Source organism: Benincasa hispida, chromosome 8 (genome assembly GCF_009727055.1).
Source record: "Benincasa hispida cultivar B227 chromosome 8, ASM972705v1, whole genome shotgun sequence".
NCBI classification, from domain to species: Eukaryota; Viridiplantae; Streptophyta; class Magnoliopsida; order Cucurbitales; family Cucurbitaceae; genus Benincasa; species Benincasa hispida.
The window spans coordinates 690,884-715,864 of record NC_052356.1 but is presented as its reverse complement, the minus strand read 5'-3'; the positions used below and the strand labels follow the sequence as shown (position 1 = coordinate 715,864).

At 35.0% G+C, this 24,981-nt stretch overlaps 1 protein-coding gene across 2 annotated transcripts; it reads right to left on the bottom strand.

Annotated features, from left to right (window-relative positions):
- Positions 1 to 6,597: 6,597 nt before the first annotated feature.
- LOC120083021 (bifunctional nitrilase/nitrile hydratase NIT4A) lies at positions 6,598 to 17,393 on the bottom strand. Of its 2 annotated transcripts, XM_039038501.1 has the most exons (5): positions 17,119 to 17,392; positions 16,372 to 16,551; positions 15,193 to 15,486; positions 14,212 to 14,493; positions 6,598 to 6,949 (listed from the first exon to the last, which is right to left on the bottom strand). In XM_039038501.1, the coding sequence occupies exons 1-5, from the start codon at positions 17,261 to 17,263 to the stop codon at positions 6,795 to 6,797; spliced, it is 1,056 nt and encodes a 351-aa protein (XP_038894429.1). In that variant the 5' UTR covers positions 17,264 to 17,392; the 3' UTR covers positions 6,598 to 6,794. The 2 variants fall into 2 exon arrangements, with proteins under 2 accessions (XP_038894429.1, XP_038894430.1); XM_039038502.1 differs by lacking the exon at positions 16,372 to 16,551 and having other exon boundaries at positions 17,119 to 17,393.
- Between the last annotated feature and the right edge of the window lie 7,588 nt (positions 17,394 to 24,981).

Sequence of the window (24,981 nt, the reverse complement as noted above, 5' to 3'; positions counted from 1 at the left end):
ATAGCAACATTTGATGTGTATATCAAAAATATCCATATCAATATTCAGTCATTGGTGCATCATACTCACTAATCTACTGACTGTTATATCATTTTTTACTTTCAAACCTTTCATATGACCACCAACATAATTTCTTCCGGACTCATCCCAATCCCCATCAAATCGTATAAAGATGTGAAATAGCGTCATTGATCTACAATGGGATAAAAATATCATTGATAATTGAACGATCGTTTATACATTACTATGCGATCGTTTATACATTACTATGCGATCGTCTATAAATTACTATGCGATCATTTATACATTACTATGTGATCGTGTATAAATTACTACACGATCGTTTATAATTTACTATACGACCTTCCGTGCTCGTAGGTTGACTTCCCTATGCATCCCGACTAAGGCTCTTGTGCTGAGATTGACTTTGTGTTAAGGTTTGTTTTCAGGGTCCTGAAGGAATAAAAAAGGGTTTCAGTTCGCTAAGTTTGAAAAGTCCAAAGAGCGCAGACTAGCCACGGAATTGAAGGTAATCGGTTACCACTAGAAGGTAGATTGAATCGGAAACTCTTCCGGGGGGTTCGATCAGTAGAGGGGACGACTACACGATCGTATAGTAAATTATAAACGATCGTGTAGTAATTTATACACGATCACATAGTAATGTATAAACGATCGCATAGTAATTTATAGACGATTGCATAGTAATGTATAAACGATCGCATAGTAATGTATAAACAATCGATAGTAATGTATAAACGATTGTATTGTAATTTAATGCTAAACAACACTTATATTGTAATGAACGATTGTGTATATATTACAACATGATCGTTTATAATTTATTAAATGATCATGTATAAATTACTACACGATCGTTTATAATTTGCTATACGATCGTATTGTAATTTATGAACAATCTTGTAGTAATTTATACACAATTGCATAGTAAATGATTGCATAGTAATGTATAAACGGTCGCATAGTAATGTATAAACGATCGCATAGTAATGTATAAACGATCGTATTGTAATTTAATGTTAAACGACACTTATTATGAAAGTGATATGGGACAAGAAATCATATATTGAATGAAGGGCTGAAGAAACCATTGAAGGAAGAAGAAATGTGGACTGAATCTGACGATAAAAGCGATCAATGAAGATGTTGGGCTGAAACTCTAAGAGAAAGCTACGAGAGAACAATGAAAGAATTTTGTGGGGAATTCGACGACAGAAAGTGAATAATGAGAGTGACGTTCCATTTTCTTTAATGTTATTGGAAGAATATTAGTTGGGAATAAATGTTTTGGTAGAATGTTGGTGGTGTATTGAATACACATTGAATGCACATTGAATGAAGGGCTGAAGAAATCGTTGAAGGAAGAAGAAATGTGGTGCGGTCTGAAGGCTTTTAAAAAACTAGGGGTAATTTTGGAATTTCGCATGAGCAAAAGGTCAGTGGTAGAAAAGTTTTTAGGAAGAGATCATTGGTAGAAAATTTTTTGGGTTTTGGATTATTTTGTGAAATTTTCCCTCTCTATTTCTCCCTCTCTCAATCGTGAAAATACCCATCACATTCTGCCTCACCTGCAACCTTTACACACACTACTCCGACAACCTGCAGCTACGCACAAAACACACAACGATGTTCCTCACCAACGATTTGTGTGACATTGACAACTACAAGATCAATAGGTATACACCGGAAACTCAATCACGACCTCCATCGATATGTTTTTGGTAGGCGACGCTTAGTTATTGTCATTCAAGCAACTTCTTTCAGTGTTTTCATTATTTTCAGTGAGTTTCGACGCTTACCCATTGTATTTCGACATTATATTTGAGTTACCCACTGCTTAACGATTCCAAATATGTAGGATTAAGTATATTTGGATACCAACTAGCTTTATATTTGAGTTATCAACTACTTAACGACTCCAAATATGTAGGATTAAGTGTATTCGGATACCAACCAACAAAGATTCAGGTCATTTTGAGCAAAAATCAGCAGGTATAAAACTCTAAATTTCCTTTGGAACTAAATTTAGGTTCTTAAAGTTTGTCTCTAATGCCTGGAAGTCCTTGTTTGTAGATTTGGAGTAGTTTCAAAACTATTCAGATACTTTTCAGCAAGAACCTAAGTCTGTTTTTGGTGAGTTTTAGGCATTAAAACACTAGTTAGTTCCTTTCAAATTAAATTTAGGTGTTGTTAACTAGTTTATAACTCTTGGTTGTTCTCTGTTTTCAGTTCGAACTTGATTTGAAGTATTCGGATTGAGGCTTAAGATCGTTTCGGATAAGATTACTCATTCCAAACACTATATGAAATTCTGCTTAGGGTTTCAAACTAAGGTCTAACCTTGAAACCTCAACTTCATTGTTTTATGAATCTTTCCATTAAATAAAAACGCTTTAAAACACTTATGTAAGTAGAATTCTACCTATTAAGTATGTTTGCTTGTGTGCTAATATATTGTGTGATTTGTCACCATTATGAATAATTATATCTTATGTTATCACGAACAACTGTGATGCATTTTAATATGGTGGAGCATGTCAATGCTAATATACGTGGCTATGTGAATATAAGTATGCTAGGCATCGAATACCTTATAAAAATAGTCAAAGGGAGATACACAATGATGCATAGACACTTATTCCGTTTCTATACGAGTTTCTTGTAGGGTGTTTAGCATCAAGTTATGTGATTTATGTGACCTTAAAAGTAGACTCAATAGCTAAAGTTATAAAACAAGAATTACCTCATTTTGTTTGGCAGGAAAAAAGAAAAAAATTAGAAGGCATTCAAGGGTTTGTTTCCTTCCTTGGGAAACTTTGATATTTTATATTACTTTTTAACCATATTATATACACTTTATTGTTTTAATTTGAGAATGTTTGCTAATTTTGTATTTGCCACTGTGTTGTTGGAAACTACTTTATCCAATTTTGAGATGGTCTTTGGTGCTTTAAATATGTAAACTTTATTTAATTACATGAATGTGGTGACTCGTTTGTATTTGGATACTCCTTTTGTATAATAATTTCTTTTTTCTCCATATAAAGGGGAGGTGAAAGGGAGCTCTGTTGAATTGGAAACATATATAGGAAATTCACAAAGCATTGATAGCCACTATTATTATTTTTATTACTTGGATAATGTATGAGGTATCACACTATGCATTTTACTTCAAAGTCTATTTAGTTGAATGGGAGCTTTGTGTTTCTTCTAAGAATTGTTTGGACTTTCAAGTTTTTCATTTCAATGATTTCCTATACTACATATATATGACATGATTTGATCAATTTTGTTGAAGGAAAACATTAGCTAAATAAAGAATAAGGGGTGGAAAAAATTAAACTCGTAATGTGCATACATAGATAGGGGTAAAAAGAGTTGTCTTTGTGTGATCAGTTAGGACGCCCATGAAAATTCTAGGTACGAGTCCCTGCAATAAATGTGTAAAAGTTAGTATCCCTAAGTAAAAGAATGCAATTTTAGGACATCCTTAGCATGTTATTTTGGACACCTTAGTTGATATATCACCTTCTTGAATTTTTTGGATATCTGATGATTGGTGCTTGAGTTAGAGTAATGTAAAAATTTGAGAAGCTCTATTAAGTCTAAGGCCAGTTTTTAAGTTTTGAATTGAATGTGGCTTGCACACACACATGGGAATTAAAAGATTTGGCCTTGAAATTTCTCAAGAATAGATGTGTTTGCATGTTTCTACTTATGGATCTAGCAAGTTATTCTTTTTATTAAGGCTGGAATAATTTGCATGTTTATTTAGAACTCCCTACAGTCTTGTTTTATTTTTGTTCGAGACTAACAAAATTCTAAGTTTGTGGTGGTGAAACACACCGAAAATGTGCGTTGTTTATCTTGGATTTAGAATGATTTTTGCATGATTTTTATTAGATTTGATGTTGTTTATTAGTATTTTTCAAGAGTTGGGTTATACTTTAAACATATCATTAACACAATAATCCATAAAAACATCTGCATGGCTTAATGAATAATTAAGGAAATTAACCCTCTGGAACATCTTTTGTCTCTTGACTTTCAAAAATCTTCTTTACTTTGTTTTTTCCACGAATTTTGAAATATCAAATAATTCATCACAAGTCCAATCCTTAGATAAAATCAACACAATTCTAGAATACCTGAGCATAATCCAGACATTTGATCTCCAGAAGACTAATGGAACTCTTAGGCCGTTTCTATATTATAACTTAATAATCTTAAAAAAAAAACTATTATATAACTCGATACGTACACTTGCGTTACACCAAATATTTGGTATCACTTGGCTTCTTATTTTTCTTTTGTAGGTTTGTCCTTGACACGAGAAGAGCGAAGATATTCAAAGGAGTGTCACCACGACTCAAAAACCCAAGCATGAACATGTTTCTAGGGAAAAAAAAAATTTATTCCCTTAGTCTTTCATTTCATTGTGTTCGAATGTTGTTGAGGCATAACTAGGTGTTTGCCTAAAACGAGAGGCAAGGCGATGGAAGGTCATATTGCCTTCCAAGTACGTAGGTGTTCGCCTTTTGCGCCTTTATGTTGCTTTGAACATATGTTCCAGGCAACATAGGCACTCACCTGCCTTTTGTTTTTAATATAATTCTTCAAGTTGTTTAGTTTTCTACTTTCTTCCAAGTTTCTTCTTTAATATTGATTAAGAAGAAGAATCAACAAGAAATGAAGAGTAGGCTGCTAGCATTAAGGTAATGTTGGATGCATGTTAACCAAACTGCCAAATGGCAAAATGTCTACCCCATTACTCAGAGAACTATTTTTAACCTATTTAAAAACCATTTCCATTTCTATTTCTTTTTCCAAATCTTTTTTTTTCTCGTATTGTTTTAGTTAATTTTTATTTAAATCTTAATAATTTTATTAATATTTTTACATTTTAAAAATCTACATAATTTTTTTATCAATAATTGTTAAAAATAATATTTATTTATTAAATCTTTAAGTGCGCCTTGCTTCAGTCAAACAACGCTGTTTTGTCGCCTCTCGTCTCGATGTGATGTAAGAGCTTGTCGCCTTAAAGCGCATCTTGTGCTTTGAAAACAATATTATGTTCTAATTAGAAATACATTGGAACAATGTATCATTTTAAGATTAGAGGTGGTTGAATTTTGTGTTGAGCTTTAACAGTGTGACGATGTTGCTAATGATTACGATTTGTGATTAGTCTTAGATAATTTCTATTCACATTGTTTTTTATTCATGAAAATGCATGCATGATTTTGGGTCCAATTTAAATTTTTTTTGTTCATTCCCTTATATTCTTGAGCACATAGCCTTCTTATCTATAATTCTAAAGGCTTAGAATGGATTATTTGGCTTATATGTTTGTTGTCACTCCAAAAGGCTTTGTTGATAGTTGTTAAAGCATTTGAAGCTTAACTAAGTTATGCATGTTTAGACTTTTACTAAACTCTTGTGTTGTAAAATAAAGTATGTTTTAAAATAAATAGAAAATTGTGTAAAAGAAAAGGTGTTGTCGTAAAGTAAAAAGAAAGAAATTGAGTGTACGATATTTTTGGTGGGGATTACTCTTCCTTCTCAAGATATTAATAATCAGGAGCGACTATGACACTCGTAGTTTCCATTGCATGAATGTACATCCAGGAAGTGAATTAGCTTCAATGCCTTTAAGGATGAGCTGCTCGTAATTGGATGTCTTTCACACAACCCATATGAACAGGCTAAAACGAAGGTAACATGTCTAGATAAAGTTTCCTTTTTTTGTGTAAACTAAAAAAAAAAAAAAACCAGAGAAAAAAAAAAAGAATAAAAGTTTGGACCCTTGGGTGTCTCATTGCCATCTTTAGTCTAGGAAAGCCTAACCCTTGAACCTTCGAGTCAGAGTATGAGAAAACAAGTTGAGGATTGAATAGAACCCTCCCAGGTTTGTAGGAACCCAGATAAGCACACACATAAGAGGTAAAGGATTAGTTTAAAACTTGTCATTAATTGTATTCATCTAAGTGATCTATCTTTGCCTATGTTTTTGTTAGCTATTACTTTGAGATTAATGTCACTCTTTTGTAGCTAACGATTCATATTTTGATTTTTGCCTTACTCGAGGACGAGCAATATGTAGGTTAGGAGTGATTTTGATAGCTCCCTAAATGAACTATTTTAGTGCCTCTGATCTCAATCATTTAGAATGACTAATGAGTTTAATATTCGTAGGAATTCGAGCATCACATGCATTCCAGAGACAATTCAAGGTTAATTTGAAGCTATTAGGAGCTTAATGGAGTATTCGAGTCACCTTGTGCATACCTCGACTATTTTCATAAGATAACTGTTTGTACCTACTACATTTGGCTTACAAGGTAACTTGTAGAAAATTAAACCTAAACAGTTGACCACTGTAGCTTGAACTCACTACCATTAAGCTCCTTCTACAGTATAATTGTTGGTTCAATAGGAATGGTTAATTCAGATGATCTATACCATTCCTTTCATTAATAATCTTCCACTACGTTTCTATATGTTAGCATAAATATATTGATCCACCAAAATCCAGTATCATGAATCAAACTATGTTATAAAAGAAGAGGAAAATGACACTAATGGAAACCCACCGTGATAAATTGCAATAGAATTCTGATAAAAATTATCAGAAATATTCACCGTGATAAATTGTTGCTATAGATGAATATAATACAACACTGAACGCGGGAAAGAGTAAAACATGGACAACAACACATGTAGGCTAGAACAACTAATGGAACTAAATAGAAGTGTGGAGAAAATACATACTACTTTTTACAAGAATCTTCGGCTTTTGTCGATGTAGATGTGAAAGTAACTGGGGTTGCAGGATGGTCCCTCACAACCAAGCTAAGAACTTCAGGTCTCGCATAATGACCAACCACATCGAAATCAAATTTTGCCCGTATAATTTCTCCGAGATCTGTTTCAGAAATTCATCAAAGTTATTTTTCATCTAAAAATGCAAGTTATAAAAACTTTAACTTGTTAGGAGCTGGGATGGATGGATCAATAATAATTCATAAACAATGGCTTGCCACAATTTCAAATGACCTATTTCAACATTCATAAACAGACCATGTGAAAACTGATAACATAGACACAATTCAAAAAATTGGCAAGGATGGTCTCTTTTGGAACCATGGGAGTATGGGTTACCTTTGTCCCACATTAGCTAGAATAGGATGATCAATGTGGTACTTAAGTAGCTTGGCTCTCCCACCTCAATAGTTGACTTTTGGAGTGTGGTTCTCCAAGGTGCAAGTACCTAATAATGGTATCAGAGTCGGATGTTGACATTCCGAAGTGGAACCGACGGAGGGTTTTGACTGGATGTAGCCAAATGAAATACCGTCGGAGTAGCCGCCAAGACGTCGGCTTTCCGAGGATGGAGTATTGTTAGGAACCAAGGTAGTATGTGTCTTTGTCCTACAATGGTTAGAACAGGATGACCAATGTGGTACTTAAGTGACTTGGCTTTCCCTAGTGGTACTTTCGGAGTGTGGACCAAGGTGCTTAAGTACCTAACAATAGCAAAATATCGACTCTTATTCCTTCACAAGGGAAACAAATTAATATTCAAGTGTATTTATATGTTAAAGGCATTTTTAACTTGTCAAAATGTTTTCTGATTTCTATGAATTTTGGCCGCGGAAGTATTTTTGAATTACCTGAGCCTATGAACTCCATCCTGGGATAGCACACATTAAGGGGCTTGTTTAAATGGGTAAATCCTGTACGGAGTAGCATATTGTTGAGGCTAATTTAAAGAGTGGAACTACTATTGTTTGGGTGGCTAATCCTAACATTATGTGAAATCATTCGGAACCTGGCTCATCTCTCTAACCTGTGAAGCACATACTTCATATGAGGTAAAAAATACGTATCAGATACCGATACATCTAGAACTTCCCAGATACGTATCTGACACGCGATTTGACATATCTATTTTTACGCTTACCTTTTTTAAAAGAAAAAAGATAAGCAACTCATCTAATCTTTCCCAACTAAAACTAGGCAGCCTAGTTAAAAAGCTCACTACTTGAGTATAAAACTAAAAGTAAAAAGAAAAATAAAATAAAAGACCAAACCTTAGAATATCATCTAATCTTCATCTTTTTTTTTAAAAGGAAACGATTCATTGTATTAATAAATAGAGAGGAGCGAAAGCTCTAAGTACAAGAGAGTTATACAAAGAGCAAAGCGAGAATACAAGTGCTTGTAAAAGGATCAGGAGATGCACTCAGACGTCTCAACTAGGTTGACACTCCCTTAGCACCCTCATCATCTCCAATTCTAACCCATAACTGGGAGATAAGAGAACAAGATTACAAAAAGAGGACAAAGCCTAAAGAGATAACAAAAGTGAAAAACTAAGGTTGAAGTCAAAACAGTGGCCTGAAAATAATGGAAATATATAAAAAAGTTCAACAAGCATTGCTGAATTCTGGAAATCTGGAGAAGTTTAGTGCTGTCCGATTGGAGGGGTTGAGATAAAGGCCTCCCAATTGAGGTTGAAGTCTGGAAGGCTGTAGGCACGGAAAGGGTCGGAGAGGAGGCACCAGGAGGAGGCTTGACGACGGGCGGCTTCAAGGCGGTCTTGGCAACTAGTGGCTTTGTCATGGAAAATTCTTTGATTTCTTTCAAACCAAAGGCCTGCCAATAAGGCTTTTACAGCATTACACCATAACAAACGGATGGATTTGTGGGAGATGGGGCCGGCAAGGAGCTGAAACACATTACTTTTGAAATCATTGCACAAGGTCCATGGAAGATTGAAAAAACACAGCAGCTTATTCCAGCACCAATTTGAGTAAGGGCATGTAAAGAAAAGGTGAAGCAAGTCCTCACTATGATGTAGGCAGAGTGGGCAAACTGTGGGGGAAATCCTTGACCATGTAAACTACCTATTACTCAACCGGATTTCTATGAGTTTTGCTTGCTCAATGAACTTATTAAACTTCCTCATGCCTCTAGTGCTTCTACCCAAGGGAAATCTTTCGCATGCCCATCTTGTGATATTAAAATCGCCACCCATACACCATGCGTCTTCACAATAAGCTACCAAGGACAGAAATTCTTCCCACACAAATTTTCTTTTTTTGTAATCGGTTGGCCCATATACATTAGTAACCCAACAAGTATTTTTACAATTAGTGTTGCATTTAATTGAGAGAGAGTAACTGCCTTTGAGGGTTTCTATTACTGAAATTAGGCTTGTGTCCCACATTGTTAACAGCCCACCCGAAGCACCAAAAGATACAACGAATTCCCAATCAACATCTTTAGAACTCCATAAAGATTTAATGAAACTTGCATCAAAATTTTCCTTCTTGGATTCTTGAATTAACACAATTGAAGGGTTAATTTTCTTTAAGAATCGTTTAAGGGCCAATCTTTTATTAATGTCTTTGAGACCTCTGGTGTTCCAGGATACAATCTTCATCTTTTCGAGAACAATTATCAATGTCAACCAAAGGTTAGTCCAATAATAAGCTGCATTCAGTGACTAAGCTCAGAAGGTGTGGTGGGAGGTCAGAAAGGGTTGAAAGAAGGGCTGGAAGGGCATGGTTGGGGAATTTATTCTCTGCAGAAGGTTCCTCCCCCGTTTGAAACAGGGTATTTAGGAAAGCAAGCATGTTTCTTCCAGGTTTGACTCATTTTGGTCTTCTGAATTGCTAAGCCACTTGTTTTCCTCTGAACTGATACTAAAGGGGGAGTCAGGAGGGCAGTCTCTCTCACTAATTGAGTAAAGTTAAAGGGGAAAAAAGGGGTTTCTTTTGGTGATGGTCCAGTCGGGTTGTAAGGGGGAAGAGAAGATGAAAAATCTAACCTGGAATTAAAAGACTTCTTTGGAAAAGAGGGGATTTTGGCTTCTTAGGGCTGGGAAGAGGCTGAGCTGAGGGTGAGTCCGAGGCTTTTGGGATGTTCCCTGAGGTGCTTTCTTCTGATAAAGTGTTTAGGAAAGGTTTTGAAGAGGCAGGAGGGGTGGCGGGCTCTGGTTAGCCTTTTCTGGTTTGTTTTGCTAGGTTTAAGGGCAGGTTTAATGTTTAGGGGAGGGAAAGGAGGCTTGGGGAAAGCAGAGACAGAGGAGGAAGGTGCTTTGTTAGGGCAGGGGAGAGCAAGGTAAGGAAGGGACCAGCTGTTTGAGGGTAGAGGAGGCAGGGAGGTCGATTGGTCTGGAAAAACAGGGGAGGGCAGGGGAGAGGAATTGAGATAGAGAGTAGGGGAAGAGGAAAACTGATGAGGAGCTTTGGTTTCGAGCTTGGCTATGACCTACTCGATCGAGGAAGAGGCTGAGTGAAGCACTTCATTATAGGGGACACAAAGTTTTGCTTTCTTTTTTCTTTTTGGCAATGGTGGCTTTTCAACTTCTTTCTCTTTCATCTTAATGGCAGCAGAAGAATTAATTTCTATTCGTGGGACACAAGGAGTCTTATCTCCAACAGCAAATAAATCAGGGGGCTTTTCGGTTTTCTTTGATATGCCAGATGGACTTTCAAAAGACTGCGGCTGCAAGGGTTTCTCAGCTTCCTTTGACTTAAGGAAAACTCCTTCAGAAGGCTGCGGCTGTGGGGACTTTTCAGCTTCCATATTTAATTGATTTACTTTGACAGCCTCATTAAAAAAGTAAGTTGACTGTTCGACTTCCCTTATTTCTCCCGTTTTGATGGTTGAGGTCTGTGACTTTTCAACTTCCCTTAATACTCCCAGATTGAAGAAAGAATTTTGTGTCTTTTGGATTGCATTCAACTTTTCTGCTTTTGCACTTGGGCTTCATGAGAACTTAGGCTTAGATTTATTTGACAATAGGAAAGACCAATTGGATAAATCAATTACTTCAACTTGGGATGAGGCATCTTCATCCTTTAGAGCATCATGTACCCGAACTAGGTCAATTGGATTGGAGAAGTCTTTAAGCAAGACTTTAGTGGGTAGTTTTGAAAGCGGATGACAGCAAGTAATATCACCAAAGTGCAAGTAAAAACTTCCACGAATATCATCCTTAACTTCAATGGTGGCTGGCATAAATCCACAGAAATTCCTCTTGACTTGAATTTTTGCTTCTAAACAGTTGATGAGATTAAAAGTTTCTGAAGCGATAGCAATTAATCCACCAAAATAAGCCACAATTGCTTCAAAAATTTTCCTACACCAATAATCTAAAGGAAGGTTTTTTATTGTGATCCAACCCCTATAACCTTGCATTACTGAGGGCCTTCCATGACTATTTGAATTCCATTTTTCCAGATGAAGGTGAAAAAGGCCAAACTTAGTCCATTTACCCTTAATTGGCACTTTGTCGTTGATATTTCCTTGGCTTAGTTTGATGAGGGCTTTGTCTGCAAACAGAGGATTGATGATGACATTGGTGCCTAGACACTTGCTTAGTTCTACCGCAATCTCCTTCCACCCATTTGATGCCATTAGTCTTGAGATAATCCAGAGGTTACCAGACAAGACATCATCATTCTTCTTTAACCAGACAACAGGGATGCTCTGTTTCTTCACATGTGGAGGAGAGGGGGGTGGGAGGGCAGAGTTCTCACAGGGAGGTGGAACAAGGCTGGTACGGCTGGTTGGACTAAGCTTAGTAGAGGGAAGAGATGAGGAAGAACTAACCTGGAGAGCAGGGGATTTTTTGAAGTGTTGGATGCATCTATTGATCATCTCCTTGAAGTCTTGCCAGCCTGCTTTTTCATTGCCAAACGGGATGTAGATATTCCTTCTTCCTCCTGTGATTGGCCAAACAGCATATTCAACAAACCAACTCTCCTTTGCACAAAATTTGGTCAAGCCTCATGAAGCTTTGATCAACTCTTTCCTTTAGAAGGAAAAACTCAAAGGTGGAACCATACAATAGTCTTCGAAAACTCTCAAGAAGCCAAGTAGTTGAGGTTAGGGAGAGAAGAATGGACTGTCCTTTTTTTATGTCTTTTAAAAGGAAGTTCAATCCTTCTTGCTCCAAAAGGAAGGCGTGGTCAAGGATACGGCAAGAGAGCAAAGCCATGGCTGAAAGCAGGGCAGAAATAGAGTGAGAGAGGGATAATGGAAACCGGAGGAAGGTTGGAGGGAGAGGGGTGAGGGAGGCGGTCAGAAGGAGGGAAGTTTAGGGAGGGCATGGTGAGGTCCGACGAGGTGGTCGGAAGGGGGGGCGTGGGGGAAGGGAGGGAAGGAGGAGAGAGGGGAGAGCATCACTTCTATCAAATTCCAGAAATCATTTAAAAGTATATTGCGAACCACATTTTTAACAATCCATCTAATCTTCATCTTCACATTTGAGTCTCCACAAAGTCCTCTAAAATAAAACCCACTTAAATATCTTCAACATTTCAACAAAGAATTTCTTCGTTTATCTTCATACTTCTCTCTCTAATCTTCTTCTCCCTTGATCAATACGAGTCACTTTTTTATTACATTTTATTGATTATTTTACTTCAACATCTTAGATGTTTTTTGTATTGTATTTCAATGTTTGAATTGTATTTTGTACTATTTTCATTAACTTGTATGCTAAATTTATCTATATTCTAGATTTTTCTTAAGGAAAAGAAAATGTATCTTCAACGTATCAATATTCTATTTTTTTATAAATTGGCATATTTTCGTATCCGTATCTCGTATTTGTATCCATGTCTATGCTTTATAGTCTCTAACCTTCATTTGCAGGCTTTTGCTTGGGAGATTTGAATGTGCATCTTCAGTCCTGTATTCATTTAAGAAAATTTCTGGCTTGAAGACCAGTCTCTTATTAAAAGTTAAAGTACCAAGCATTACTGACAGTTCTTAGGAGGGTTTTTTTCTTTTAATTAATTAAAATAAATAAATAAATAAATAAAAAGGAAGCCCATCTGGAGGTTAAAAATCCGATAACTCTGTCTTGATTTATTGCTTCTTGTTTTCTTGACCTACCAAATATTAGGAGCTCAATATCTCACGTTCTGCAATAATCTTGGACCGTGCTTGCGGAAAAATAGAAGTCAACCTTAGTGGTGAAAGAAAACTGTGAAGCCCCCAATAGTGCATAGATATGTTAGAAGGCGTAGATCGGAGACATTCCCTCGTGGGACTTGATTGGGCCGTTCTTGGGCTTTTGTTACGGTTGTATTTAGCCTTCAATATTTAAGTTAGTGTTTGGCTACTTTTGGGATTATGTAGACTTTTGTGTATGTTCTTTGTGATTAGCATATCAGTGATATCAGTGTGGATGAAGATTGTCATCGTCTAGAACAGATGGTTGTTCTAGGCTTGTCTATGTAATTTTGAGATTTCTATTAATATTATCAAGTAGAACCTTTACAAAAACCCTTCTACCTAGGTAAGAGGCTTAACTTAGGAATTCGAGGATGGACCTTTGCTCACACTTAAGAAGCACAGATACAGATACGACATGACAGACGTGGTGACATGCCATATATTAAAAATCTAGGACACGAAATGGCAAGGACATGCTTATTAAAATATGAATTTTTAAAAATATATACCATTTTTATACCAAAAGAAAATCAAAGTAAATGGGTTAATGCATTTATAAACTGAAAAAAAAAAACTTAATTTGACATATTGCACATTCAAAAGTTATTATTATTGTCATATATGTGTCTTTTTAGTTTACTCAACAAGTATTCTATGCATGTCTAATACAATTGTTGCACTAACAAGTGTCCAATACGTGTCCAACAAATGTCAGAGTGTCGGAGTGTCCGACACGTGTCGGATACAGGCAAGCTAGCCAAACTAAAGTGTCCGTACTTCTTAGGCTCCACAGATCTAGATGAAAAAGTTTCACAACTCAAGGCATGTAAGGTTCAATAACACCACCACATTCTCCAAGGAACTTCTTAGTCAGCAAGAGAGATAGGCCCTCCCTCTCTTAAAATGGTTGGTTGATCCTTACCCATTTTGTTCAACTGAATCCTAGTGGACATTCACTCGTATTGACACTAAAAAGAGCTGAGCAGAGAATAAGAACTTGGAATGAAGGTTTTCAGACTCGTTAACTGTCAGGAGCATTAGATCATCCAGGAGACAGAATCCTAGGACTCGTTTAAAGAAGGAAAACACTCAAATCGAACAGTAGGTTCCTTAAGATTAAACCTTTTCATATCAACCACTAAATATGATAATGTTGGAGTGCACAACTAAAGCTCTGATCACTATAAGCAGAAGGACGAGATGACATACCCAGATCTGCAGATATAAGTGCCTCTCCATCGTAATTGGGTCCAGCTAGGATTGTCCCTGAAGGTGATATGATGGCACTACCTCCAGCACAAACAACAGAATCTGGGCTCAGTTCCTCTTCTGTGCCAGAAAATACATACTCTGGTGGAGGAGGGTAGTCTTTTCTTCGGCAGAACTGGTTGGCGGACAAAACAAAACATCCACCCTCCAAAGCAATATGGGTCATTGATGCTTGCCATGTATCCCGAGAATCAGCGGTAGGTGCACAATATATTTCAATGCCTACAATCAAGATAATTCAATTTCAAGTGAGCAACTTCTTTTAAGCAAAAGAAACAGAATGCGTGGATAGAAGTTAGGTAACTTTGAAGAAATAAAAAATTTGTTAGGTACTTAAGCACCTTGGATAACCACACCCCAAAAGTCAGCTATTGAGGTGGGAGAGCTAAGCCACTTAAGTACCACATTGGTCATCCCATTCTAACCAATGTGGGACAAAGGCATCCCTAATCTTGGTTCCTAACAAACTTCTATCTTTAACGTATTAGTAGAACTTTAAGCATGTGAAACCTTCTTTTATATGAGAATTTTCATCTGGTTTAGGACTTTTTAACTTGATGTAGTTGAAACAGAAATATAGAAGAGGAGAAACAAAAAGGAAAAAAATGGGTTGTGCATAATATCATTAACCAACCAAGTATATTCTGAGAACAGAAGCTGAACAAAAAATAGACCATTATCCGTAAAATAGTGGAGCACCACACTATACGCTAATCGCCAACTCTGGAGTTTGACCATCATTTTAGCATCTTGTAACAACTAAAGCCTCTTCAGTCTTTAATAGTTTTCATATGAGGCTACTTTTGCTTGTTTCTCGTCAAGATTTTTGTACTTTTATCTACTTTAAGTTTCGAAAGACTGAAACTGGACTTGAAATAAACAATCGGTCAGGAATTTCATTATTCCCAGCCAATAACTAACCTTTTGCATACAAAGCTGTCCTTAGGAGTGGCATTCTGTTTTCCCAACAAATGGCAGCACCTATCTTTCCAATTGAAGTCTCAAAAACAGGAATTGTTGATCCATCACCAAACCCCCAGATTAGCCGCTCCAATGCAGTTGGCATCAATTTCCTGTGCTTACCCAAGTAACGACCTTGAGGATCAAAAAATAGGATAGTACAGTACAGTGTGTAGCCATCTCTCTCTATCACCCCCATTACCAAATGCACCCTATACTTTCCAGCCATTGCTGCCAATCGATCGACTTCAGGACCTGCATGCATCACCGTCTATAGTCATCAAAATATTAATCATTTAAATATATTAGAACCGCAGCCATTCCACTTCGAGCACTTTCTTTTGTGGTTGTGATGTATGACCTTATAGGTGAATAAGAATGGTTTTAGACAATTAGTTGTGAGAAAACGAGATTTTACTTAGATGAATGGAAGTAAAAACAAGACCAACCAGATTGTATTAGGATGAATGGAAGTAAATCTACGTCATACATAAACCCAGGCTTAGCAAAAAAGAATTTCAAAACAGAACTAAACAGCACCTAAGACAGAAACTGCCGCTTTCAGCACTTCAAAATATTATGTCTAGATGTAAGCAAAAGTATGAAGGTTTTGAAATTAATAGAACTAAGAAATGCCAGCAGATTTTTGAAGCAATCTTGTTTCTCATTCATTAATTGATAATTGCAGGAGTCATTAAAACAGACTAAAGTCCCATTTCACATTTCATGAACAACAATCTCGTTGTATTTCAATTGGAATAGACTGGCATCACTAGCTCCTTATTTTACTGTCCTAATTCGCTAATATCCATTTGAAGATTGTACGATGATAAAGAACAGAACATGTATGGTACGTTGTAAGACTTTAATATTAATATATGACCGGATAATAAAGTTTGATAGAGACTCGGAGAGAAATTAAGTCAGCCTTCTAGAATGAGTATTATACAATGAACCTAGCAACATTCTTTGAACCTGAAATTATCCATGGTAAAACGCTAAGATTTTTTTTTTTTCTTTACAGGAGCAACCATAATTGAGTTGAACAAACCTGGAGACAAACCTAGCAACACTCAATTAACCTGAAATTATCCCTGGCTGCTCTTTACAGGAGCAACCAACCTGGAAACAAAGACTAACCAGGTACATCGATCGCTGCTGCGTGATATTTACGAAATTCCTCTTTCCCCTTGGGAGTTCTATTCCCAATGCAAACACCAAAATTTGATCCACGGGGATAACCACCAACAAAGGCTTCTGGAAATACAACTAGCTGGGAACCAAATCCAGCAGCTTCAGCCAACAACCTCTCAGCCTTTTCTGTTCATGTAAACCAGCGTTAGATTTCTTTTTACCACTACAGATGAGGGGGGGGGGGGAGGCCCACATGATCATAGGCTAGTAGCTGGCTTATAGTATACTAAAATATTTGTCATCTACGAGTGATAATCCCCAACTCTGTTAATGGGTTTTGGAATCTTCGAATTAAATCATTTTAAGCCTTCGTATTTCATGAGTACGTTTCCTCTTCAATTTCTACAAACGACTGAAATTAAGGAGAACCAAACAACCAGAAGCACAATGTTAGGCGACAATACCAAATTCATATCGATCGAAAACAAGAAAACCAATAAAAATTGGAACTAATCGAGGATGTAATGTAATAGCTTAAACTAATTGAACTATACTACCAAAATCTGCTGATGGAAGGGAAGCAACTTCTAAGATTAAAGAAAACCAACCAAAAAAAAAGTCAAAAACAACTAACAAGCTTCTAAGAAAACAAACAAAAACAATCAGGAACTCGTTCCAGAGTCTGACATGAAAATTGCGAGCCAAGAAAACAGCAGCAAGAGAAGTAGATAAGGAGCAAATTGAAAGTGGAACCTAGAGTGGCGGGAGTGTCATAGAAGATGGTGGAGGCCTGAACGACTGTGGCTCGAACAGTGAGTACAGATGAATCGGAGCCCATGTCCACCTCCGCTATCAGTTGGCTCGCATCGTTGGAGGCCGTGGTTGGCACAAGCGCCATGGTTGATGATTGCGAATCTCCCTTGAGCTTGACTCTGCGAATGAGAGTGCGATCAATGGCTGCTATCTATGGACTCGATCTTTTCTTTTTCTTTTCTTTTTTTAAAAGATAATAATAGATGGATGAAATTCGTGGAAGTTGCTAGAACAAGAAATAAGGATACATCAAAGTTGCTAATACTGTTGCGACATATCGAAATATGTGAATGCAAGTGGATGAGTATAAGTAAAACTGGAATTTCCTTTATGGTTTAAAAACTGTTTTTTTTTTTTTTCGTCCTTATATTTTTAATTTTATAACAAAACTTTACTATATAATAATTTAATATTTATATTTTCGATATTATAACAATTTAGTCTCTAACATAAAAAATTATCAAAATTATATGTCAATTAGATGTAAACTTTATATTTATAAAAATATGAAATCTCTAATTAGTTTAATAATTTATTTATGCATGAAATCAAATTAAAACTTAACATTAATTTTTATAATATGGATTAAATCATTACAAATCTTAAAGTCTAAAGACTAGATTATTACAGTAAAATTTATGAATTAAATTGTTATAAAATTAAAAATATAATAATTAAATAATTACAAATCAATATTCAGATACTAAAGTGTTACTTATATGAAATTTAGGGACTAAAAATGTTTTTTAATTCCAACTCATTTGGTAGTTGATTAAACTGACATCTGTCAGATCAGTCCGACAAATCGAAAGAGCCTTAGATCGACCGAAACCGTTGCATGTATTATTAAAGAAAAAAACGAAAGAGAGAAGATGGGCGCCCATTTTCAAAAGTAGCTGCTGCCTTTGTTTCCAATACCCAACCATTTACAAAAGAAACTGTTGCCTTTGTTGTGTATCAGTATATGCCTTCTTTCCATGCACGTGTTTAATTTTATAGTAAATGTTGATAGGTCAACGTTTATCAAATTGTAATACAAACATAATTCGATTGTTTTTTATCGCGTTTACTTAAAATTATGAATTTGTCATATAATTGTTAACGTTATCGTTACTACTGGAAAGGTGAAAGTAAATGTGACGGATTCATAATTTCTAAACTCTTGTAGTAACAATATTTATAACAGTAACGATAATAGTAGAGATAAAAGTTGTGAGTCCCACTTAATTTTCAACCACAATCACATACACGATTTGATTGCACATTTCGAGGTGGGACCCACAACTCATTAGCTAACACAGTAAACCACAACAAAAGTAATCAATTATAGCAAGCACTTTTTACATCGTCATCGATAACTTTTTACTTGGGCTAAACATAGCCTCAATTTTTTTATTGTGAATCATTTCAATTGATCTAAACAAAGTTTTTTATTAACCATAACTTTTACTAAAAAAATGGGGCAACTGAATAAATTGTCAAAATAAAATACCAAACAGATCTTTCTTTATGAAAATGGCGACTAATTTTGATATTATTTTAAATTTAAGAGTGGACAAAAATACTCTTGCTATCAAATCCCCGTGAATATGGTGTATTTAAAAAATCTAACTTAAAATGAGATCTAATAAACTAAATCACCCTAAATCTCCCATAAATTTGAATTCTAAATATGATTATTGTGAAGCAAATAAAAAATAAAATATATCAAAACTAACTTTAATTCTTAAAAAACAATATCTAAAAATATTATAACTAAAACAAAACTAGATCCACAAAATCAAAAAATGATAATTAAAAATTAATGGTTGAAAATATAAATGAAAACTTATACCTTTTATGTACCAACAAAATTAATGTTAATTATAAAATATATTTAATTATAATGTAACTCAAAATTTTGGCACAAAACAAATAAATATTTGTATTCAAAATGGATATTGAATGAAGTTAACCTCATATAAGTTCAACAAATACCTTCTACCCATAAATAGTTAAAATTTCTAAATATGTTGTTGTACATCTTTTCAATCTTCAATCTTCATTAGTATGAATCATGCAAATATCTTGTATTAGTTGGAATTTTCATCATATTCTGTCACAAACTTTATTCTAAAAATAATTTAAAGTTCACATAAATATAGGGCAATAACTAAACTCAAGTCATGCAAATGAAATATATTATATACTAAAAAATTGCTAATTAAACCACACAAATACTCCCTTTACTAAAATCTAAAGTCTTTGATGTCTACCAACAACTTCTTCATATATATACAAATTCTTCAAATGCCCAATTCATTTTTTATTCTAATCACCATTACATACCTACAGGTTTCGATCATAGCATCCTTCTCCAGCATCCTTCTCCAAGGTAGCCAAGGCTTTTGGTAATGAGGTCGAAAATTTTGTGTCTAAGAAAGGTTGTCATGGTTTTGGCCACGAGGTATGGGTGTTTTGGTGTTGTATGAGTCACATTTGAGATTTAAAAATTTACTCGTTGAGAACATAATCGGTAAACATAATATAGAGATAGAGATTTTGGTAAAAAAATCCTTTTAAGTTTAATTAAAAATATATAACTTTAACTTTCAAGCCTAAATCAAATCTATAACCAGATTTGTAAATATCTTTTTAAAACTATGTAAAAAAGGTGTGATCACACATCCTTTAGACAAATTTGTAGGAATAAATATGGAATAATCTAATGGGTGATGAGTCACTCTTCAAATACTAGCGGCCATATTTTAGTATATTAAAAAAATGGACATCTTTCGGAATCACACTCACATTTTGGCCATTTACTGCAATTTCTCAACAAAAAAAAATTATAATTATTTAGTTTGAAATATATTAATTATCTTCAATTGTTTAGGTTTGTATTATTTGTCGCTATTAATGAAAGCTTAATTTTAAAATTATATCATAGTTTATTCGTGAACCATAAAAAAATGTGACTCTTAAAGTTTTTTAAAATTATATGGCGCCAATTACTCTAACGTAGTAAGATATGTTATTCAATTTATAAGGGTGATTATTGGACATATTGTAAATATATATAATTATTGGGTTAGTTATTATTTTTTTTCCAAAGATTTTGTTTTTTTAAAAAAAATAGAATTTTTTTTGTAGGTTTTATATGTTAAAATCACACCCAAAAAATTAGTTTTTTGAGAAAAAAAATATATCGTCGTTATTAAAAAAAACTACAACAGTTTTGATATCAATATATATTTAAAAAGTAAAATAGATATTTTTTTTGAAAAAAAAGGTAAAATAGACACTTCGTTTATAATTTTTTAAAGTAAAACGTTAAACATATTTTTCTTTTCCAAAAACTTCATTATTCTAATTTCATATTTACACCTTCCTAATTTTCTCAATTTCTCTATCTCCTTAACTAATTTTGTCACGCCATCTAAATATCTCCATCTTTTTCTGTTTCCATCATTTCTCATCAATTCTTTTTATAGGTACACCATACACTCTTACACTTAGAATAGAAGAGTTGTGTCTCATTGTCATCAAACTCAAATAGTCGTATTTCTTCAACATCAACAAACACGTGAACTACTATGCAAGTTGAAGAGCCACCTAAACAATCTGAAAAGTTATTGAGAGCAAGAAGAGAGTTACTAAAATATGTAAGGACAAAAAGGAAAGGAGAATATTCTCCCCTTATAGTCCCTCTTAATACGATGTAGATATAGATATAGATAGATGATCTTAATGGGACTATTTTAGTTAGTCTCTCAATTTTGAATAATAAATTTAAAACGTCCATCTTTTATTAATTAGATATTTTTTTTATTATTTTAAATAAAATAACAATAAGTAAAATAGTAATCAAAGTCCTTTCTCTTACCCAACCCCCACCCAAAATTTGGTGTTGGAAGACTACTCAACATTGGAAAATTTGGTGTTAGAAGACTACTCTAATATTGAGTTTTATTGGAAGACTACTCCAATCTTGAGTTTTGGATTTGGGCCCCAAGGGGTACTCATGTTTTACAATAAAGAGATAGACCAATGTGGATTCGGTGGACGTCCCACACAGTAGTGATTATTTTTAATAAAAATATTATTTTTTTATTATTATTATTCTATTTTTTAACCGAAAAAAGGAGGAAACGATCCATTCCATTCCGTTCGCATTCGTTCGCCCGTTTCGGTTCGTCCGCCCATTCCATTCCGTCCGCACACATTATGTGGCGGGGAGCACTTCTCGCTCCCTACGGTTCATCGCTGAAGGCCTCTAAAAGGCCTGGCCTTCAGCAGTTCGACAGAGCACAATTGTTTCTTCACTTATCACTTCTTTTCCACTCCCTCTCATCCTCCATCTTAGCTTTATGAGTAGTGAGTTTAGAAAGGATGTGTGTTCCGATCAATAACGGTGCATTTCCGATCGGGTTCTTTTGGCTATTTTGACCTGCTTGCACACTTGGGCAGAGCCGCAAAATGTCTTAAAGAGAACGAGCTCCGTGACAGGTTTTGTTCTTCGCTTGACTATCGTGCCTTGATGGTTCAATATTCGTCATTCTAAGAGTCCTGCCATTTCCAACACCCTTCTTCTTCTCCATTACGCCAAGTAATTAACGTGACAGCCTCCCCCATTGCAGCAAATGCTCCCAGATCTGGTGAGGTCGTCGATTCTAGCAGCCGATAAACAATAAATAGGCTATGTGAATGAAATTTGAACTAATTTTGAAGCTCTAAAGAAGGCTAACGTTAATGCCTACGGTAGTCAAGGCACGGAATTTGTCGCAACTTCGGCCCCAAAGATGCCCATGTTCCTTGCAAGGATGGAGCAACCATCGATCTCTTCCACAATCTTAGTCCCACAATATAACACCCCGCACATTTTTTTAGTAATAATGTAATTTCAGTAACTTTATTATTTGGAATTTCAGTAATTGTTATTAGTTGGAGGGCATTTTTGGAATTCAAGTGTAAGTGCGGGAATTTAATTGTTGGCATGAAATTATTCAATAGTATAAAACTGAAAGGAATTAAATGTAATTATATTTATTTCCTTTTTTGTTTTATTATTATTATTATTGTTGTTGTTGTTTTTTTATAAAAAAGTCAAACCCCACATACCTTTTCTTCCTCACGTTCCTGAGCCTGTCCGACGTCGCCCAAAACCGCCGCGTCAGTTTCTTCTTCATGACCTCCATCCACCACTGCTCAAGCTTCGTTCACTTTTACCGTCACTGGATCTATCGATTTGAGTAAGATTTCTGCCGTTTGGGTTTGTTTTCGGTTGATTCTTGAATACTCATTTACTTTTGGCATCAATTGGTTGATATCCATTGTGTTTCAACTTTGGATTCAAGTTTGTGAAGGTATTGAGGTCTTGTTCAATGAAGTTAGAGTTTGTTTTAGCGAGTTTTGGCAAGTTTTATGCTTTGATTACCCTCTTGTGGATTAATTTTGGTTGTTGAGAAATTTTGGTGTAAAGTCATTTGGAAGTGATTTTTTTTTTTACGAAACTATATATTGATAATTTATTTGAGACATTGGTAGTGAGGTATGTATTTGATTCAAGCTTTAATCATGTATCTCTTTTCTTGGAAAGAAGTAGATCTCACTGCTTAGCAAGTGTCTCCACTCGGATTATGCTGGTGCCTTGAGAATGCTGACTGGAGTATGCTAGGATTGGAAGCTAATTAAACTAGAACCTCTTTCTTGTCTTTCTTTTCCTTAAGGATTCAATTTCTTAACGCAATTCAGTATTTAGATCCTAATACTAGAGTAATGGAGTCTTCCATAACCCGAGCTCGGAGAAGGAAGAGATAAGAGGGCCCTATGGAGAATGTGGTCAGAAATCCATAATAGAGTCCGACCACAACGACCATAAGCCTAATTTAAAATTATGATTAGGGGGTTGATTCAAGAATTTCATTCAAGATGAAGAAGAGTTTAGTTTGCTAATTATTTGGGCTTAAAATTGGAGGTTTGGAAGGTGAATTCGAATTGGACCACACGTTAGGTAAGGTTATCTGGAAATATTTTGTAATATTTGGGTGTTTGGAATTTGGCCTTAACTATTAATTTTAAAGCTTGGTTTATGTTTAGGCTTGATTAAGAATTCAAGAATTTCACGAAGATTCAATTGTTTTTGGTTCGACCTAATATCAAGGTAAGTAATCTTACTACTAGAACTGCCCACGGGCTAGGCATTAGATATATGCTAGCATGATAAATGAATGTTATGGCAGAATGATAGCATGATAGACTGATAGTATAATATGACCAAAGTATGTTCTGGCACGAGATCTGAAATATTTATTTGTGCACATAGACACTTGAATGCTAGTATGAGATGGTATGTGATTCCATATGGATGTATTTGATTAGATGATGTTGAGGTATATGTGTATGTTGTAGAGCCATGATGTTGAGGTATATGTGTATGTTGTAAAGCCATGATGTTGATGTGTATGTGTATGTCATAGATTCATATAGTGATAATTATGATGTTGAGACTGTGCAAGTGTCCTTACTGATTAGTTAGATGCCCATTAGATTTTGTGTTTCTTCAGGATTCACCAATTTGTGTCTCCTTCGGGATTCACTAGTTTGTGTCTCCTTCGGGATTCACCAGGGGTAGTGGGCATACTTAACTACAGTAGGATAGAACTCAGTCTCCTTTTTGTTTCATATGTATATGTGTCCCATGAGGACTAGAGCAGTTTATATGTTTCACCAGAGGTGGGTATCTAGAGGACATAGATGCCTAGCCTGACCCTAGTAGTGGGGTTACTTACTGAGTATTTTATACTCATTCTTTCTCATGTTGTTGTTTCAGGTAAGGGTAGAGATGTACCGGCGATGGACAAGCGGAATTCGTGATCGAGCCACTGGGACTAGTTTTTACGCTTCCGCATTATGAGATTTAGAGTTCTTTTCATGTTTCTCTTAATATTTAGTTTTGATGTTTGAAACTTATTATTAAGAATTGTTTTTCATGTTTATTTATTAACCTAATGATTTATGGGTGCCCTATTATTGTTTTTAACATTTGTATTTAATAAAGGACTTTTGAACTTCCCTTATCTATTTAGCATTTATTTCATCATAAAGAAGTGTCGTTTTAAGTCTCATGCATGCATGTATTTTAGTAATGGCCTAATTTATGTCCTAGGGGGTCGGGTCGTTACACACAAAATTGCCACATAAAATTTTCATGTAGGTAAAAGCTTAATGTAGAAGAAGAAGGGAGATGAAAGAGGAGGAGGAAGAAGTGGAGGTGCCGGCGGGGGTGGGGATTGGTTAAGGGAAAGGAGAGATAAAGTGTTTTTTTCTTTAATTAGTTTTAATTGTTGTTATTTTATTTAAAATAAATAATAAAAAAATGTAATTAATGTAAAGAAGATCTTTTAAACCTAAGGCAATTGCAAATATAGTGCAATAGAAAAAATGTACATATATACCCAAATTTAGATTCAATTTTCGGAGTCTATCATCTCTAGTATGAGTCTATTAGCGATAAAGTCTATCATTAATAGATTTTTTTCTATATATGCAATTCGTTAAAAACATTTCTATAATTAAGTGTTATTCAATGTAATTACTTTTATGAAGTCCAATCAACCCACATGTAATTACGAACAACTCATGAATGATTGATTTACTTATAATGATTATATTCATGGACACAACCTGTCCTACAAGGAATTAAGAGTGCAATTATAGGTCCGTAATGGAGTAAGTTATAGTTAGTGAATGAATATTGATTAATTAAAGAATTTAGCTCATTAATTTTGGATCATTATAATTTATAATCTGTAGGTTCATAAG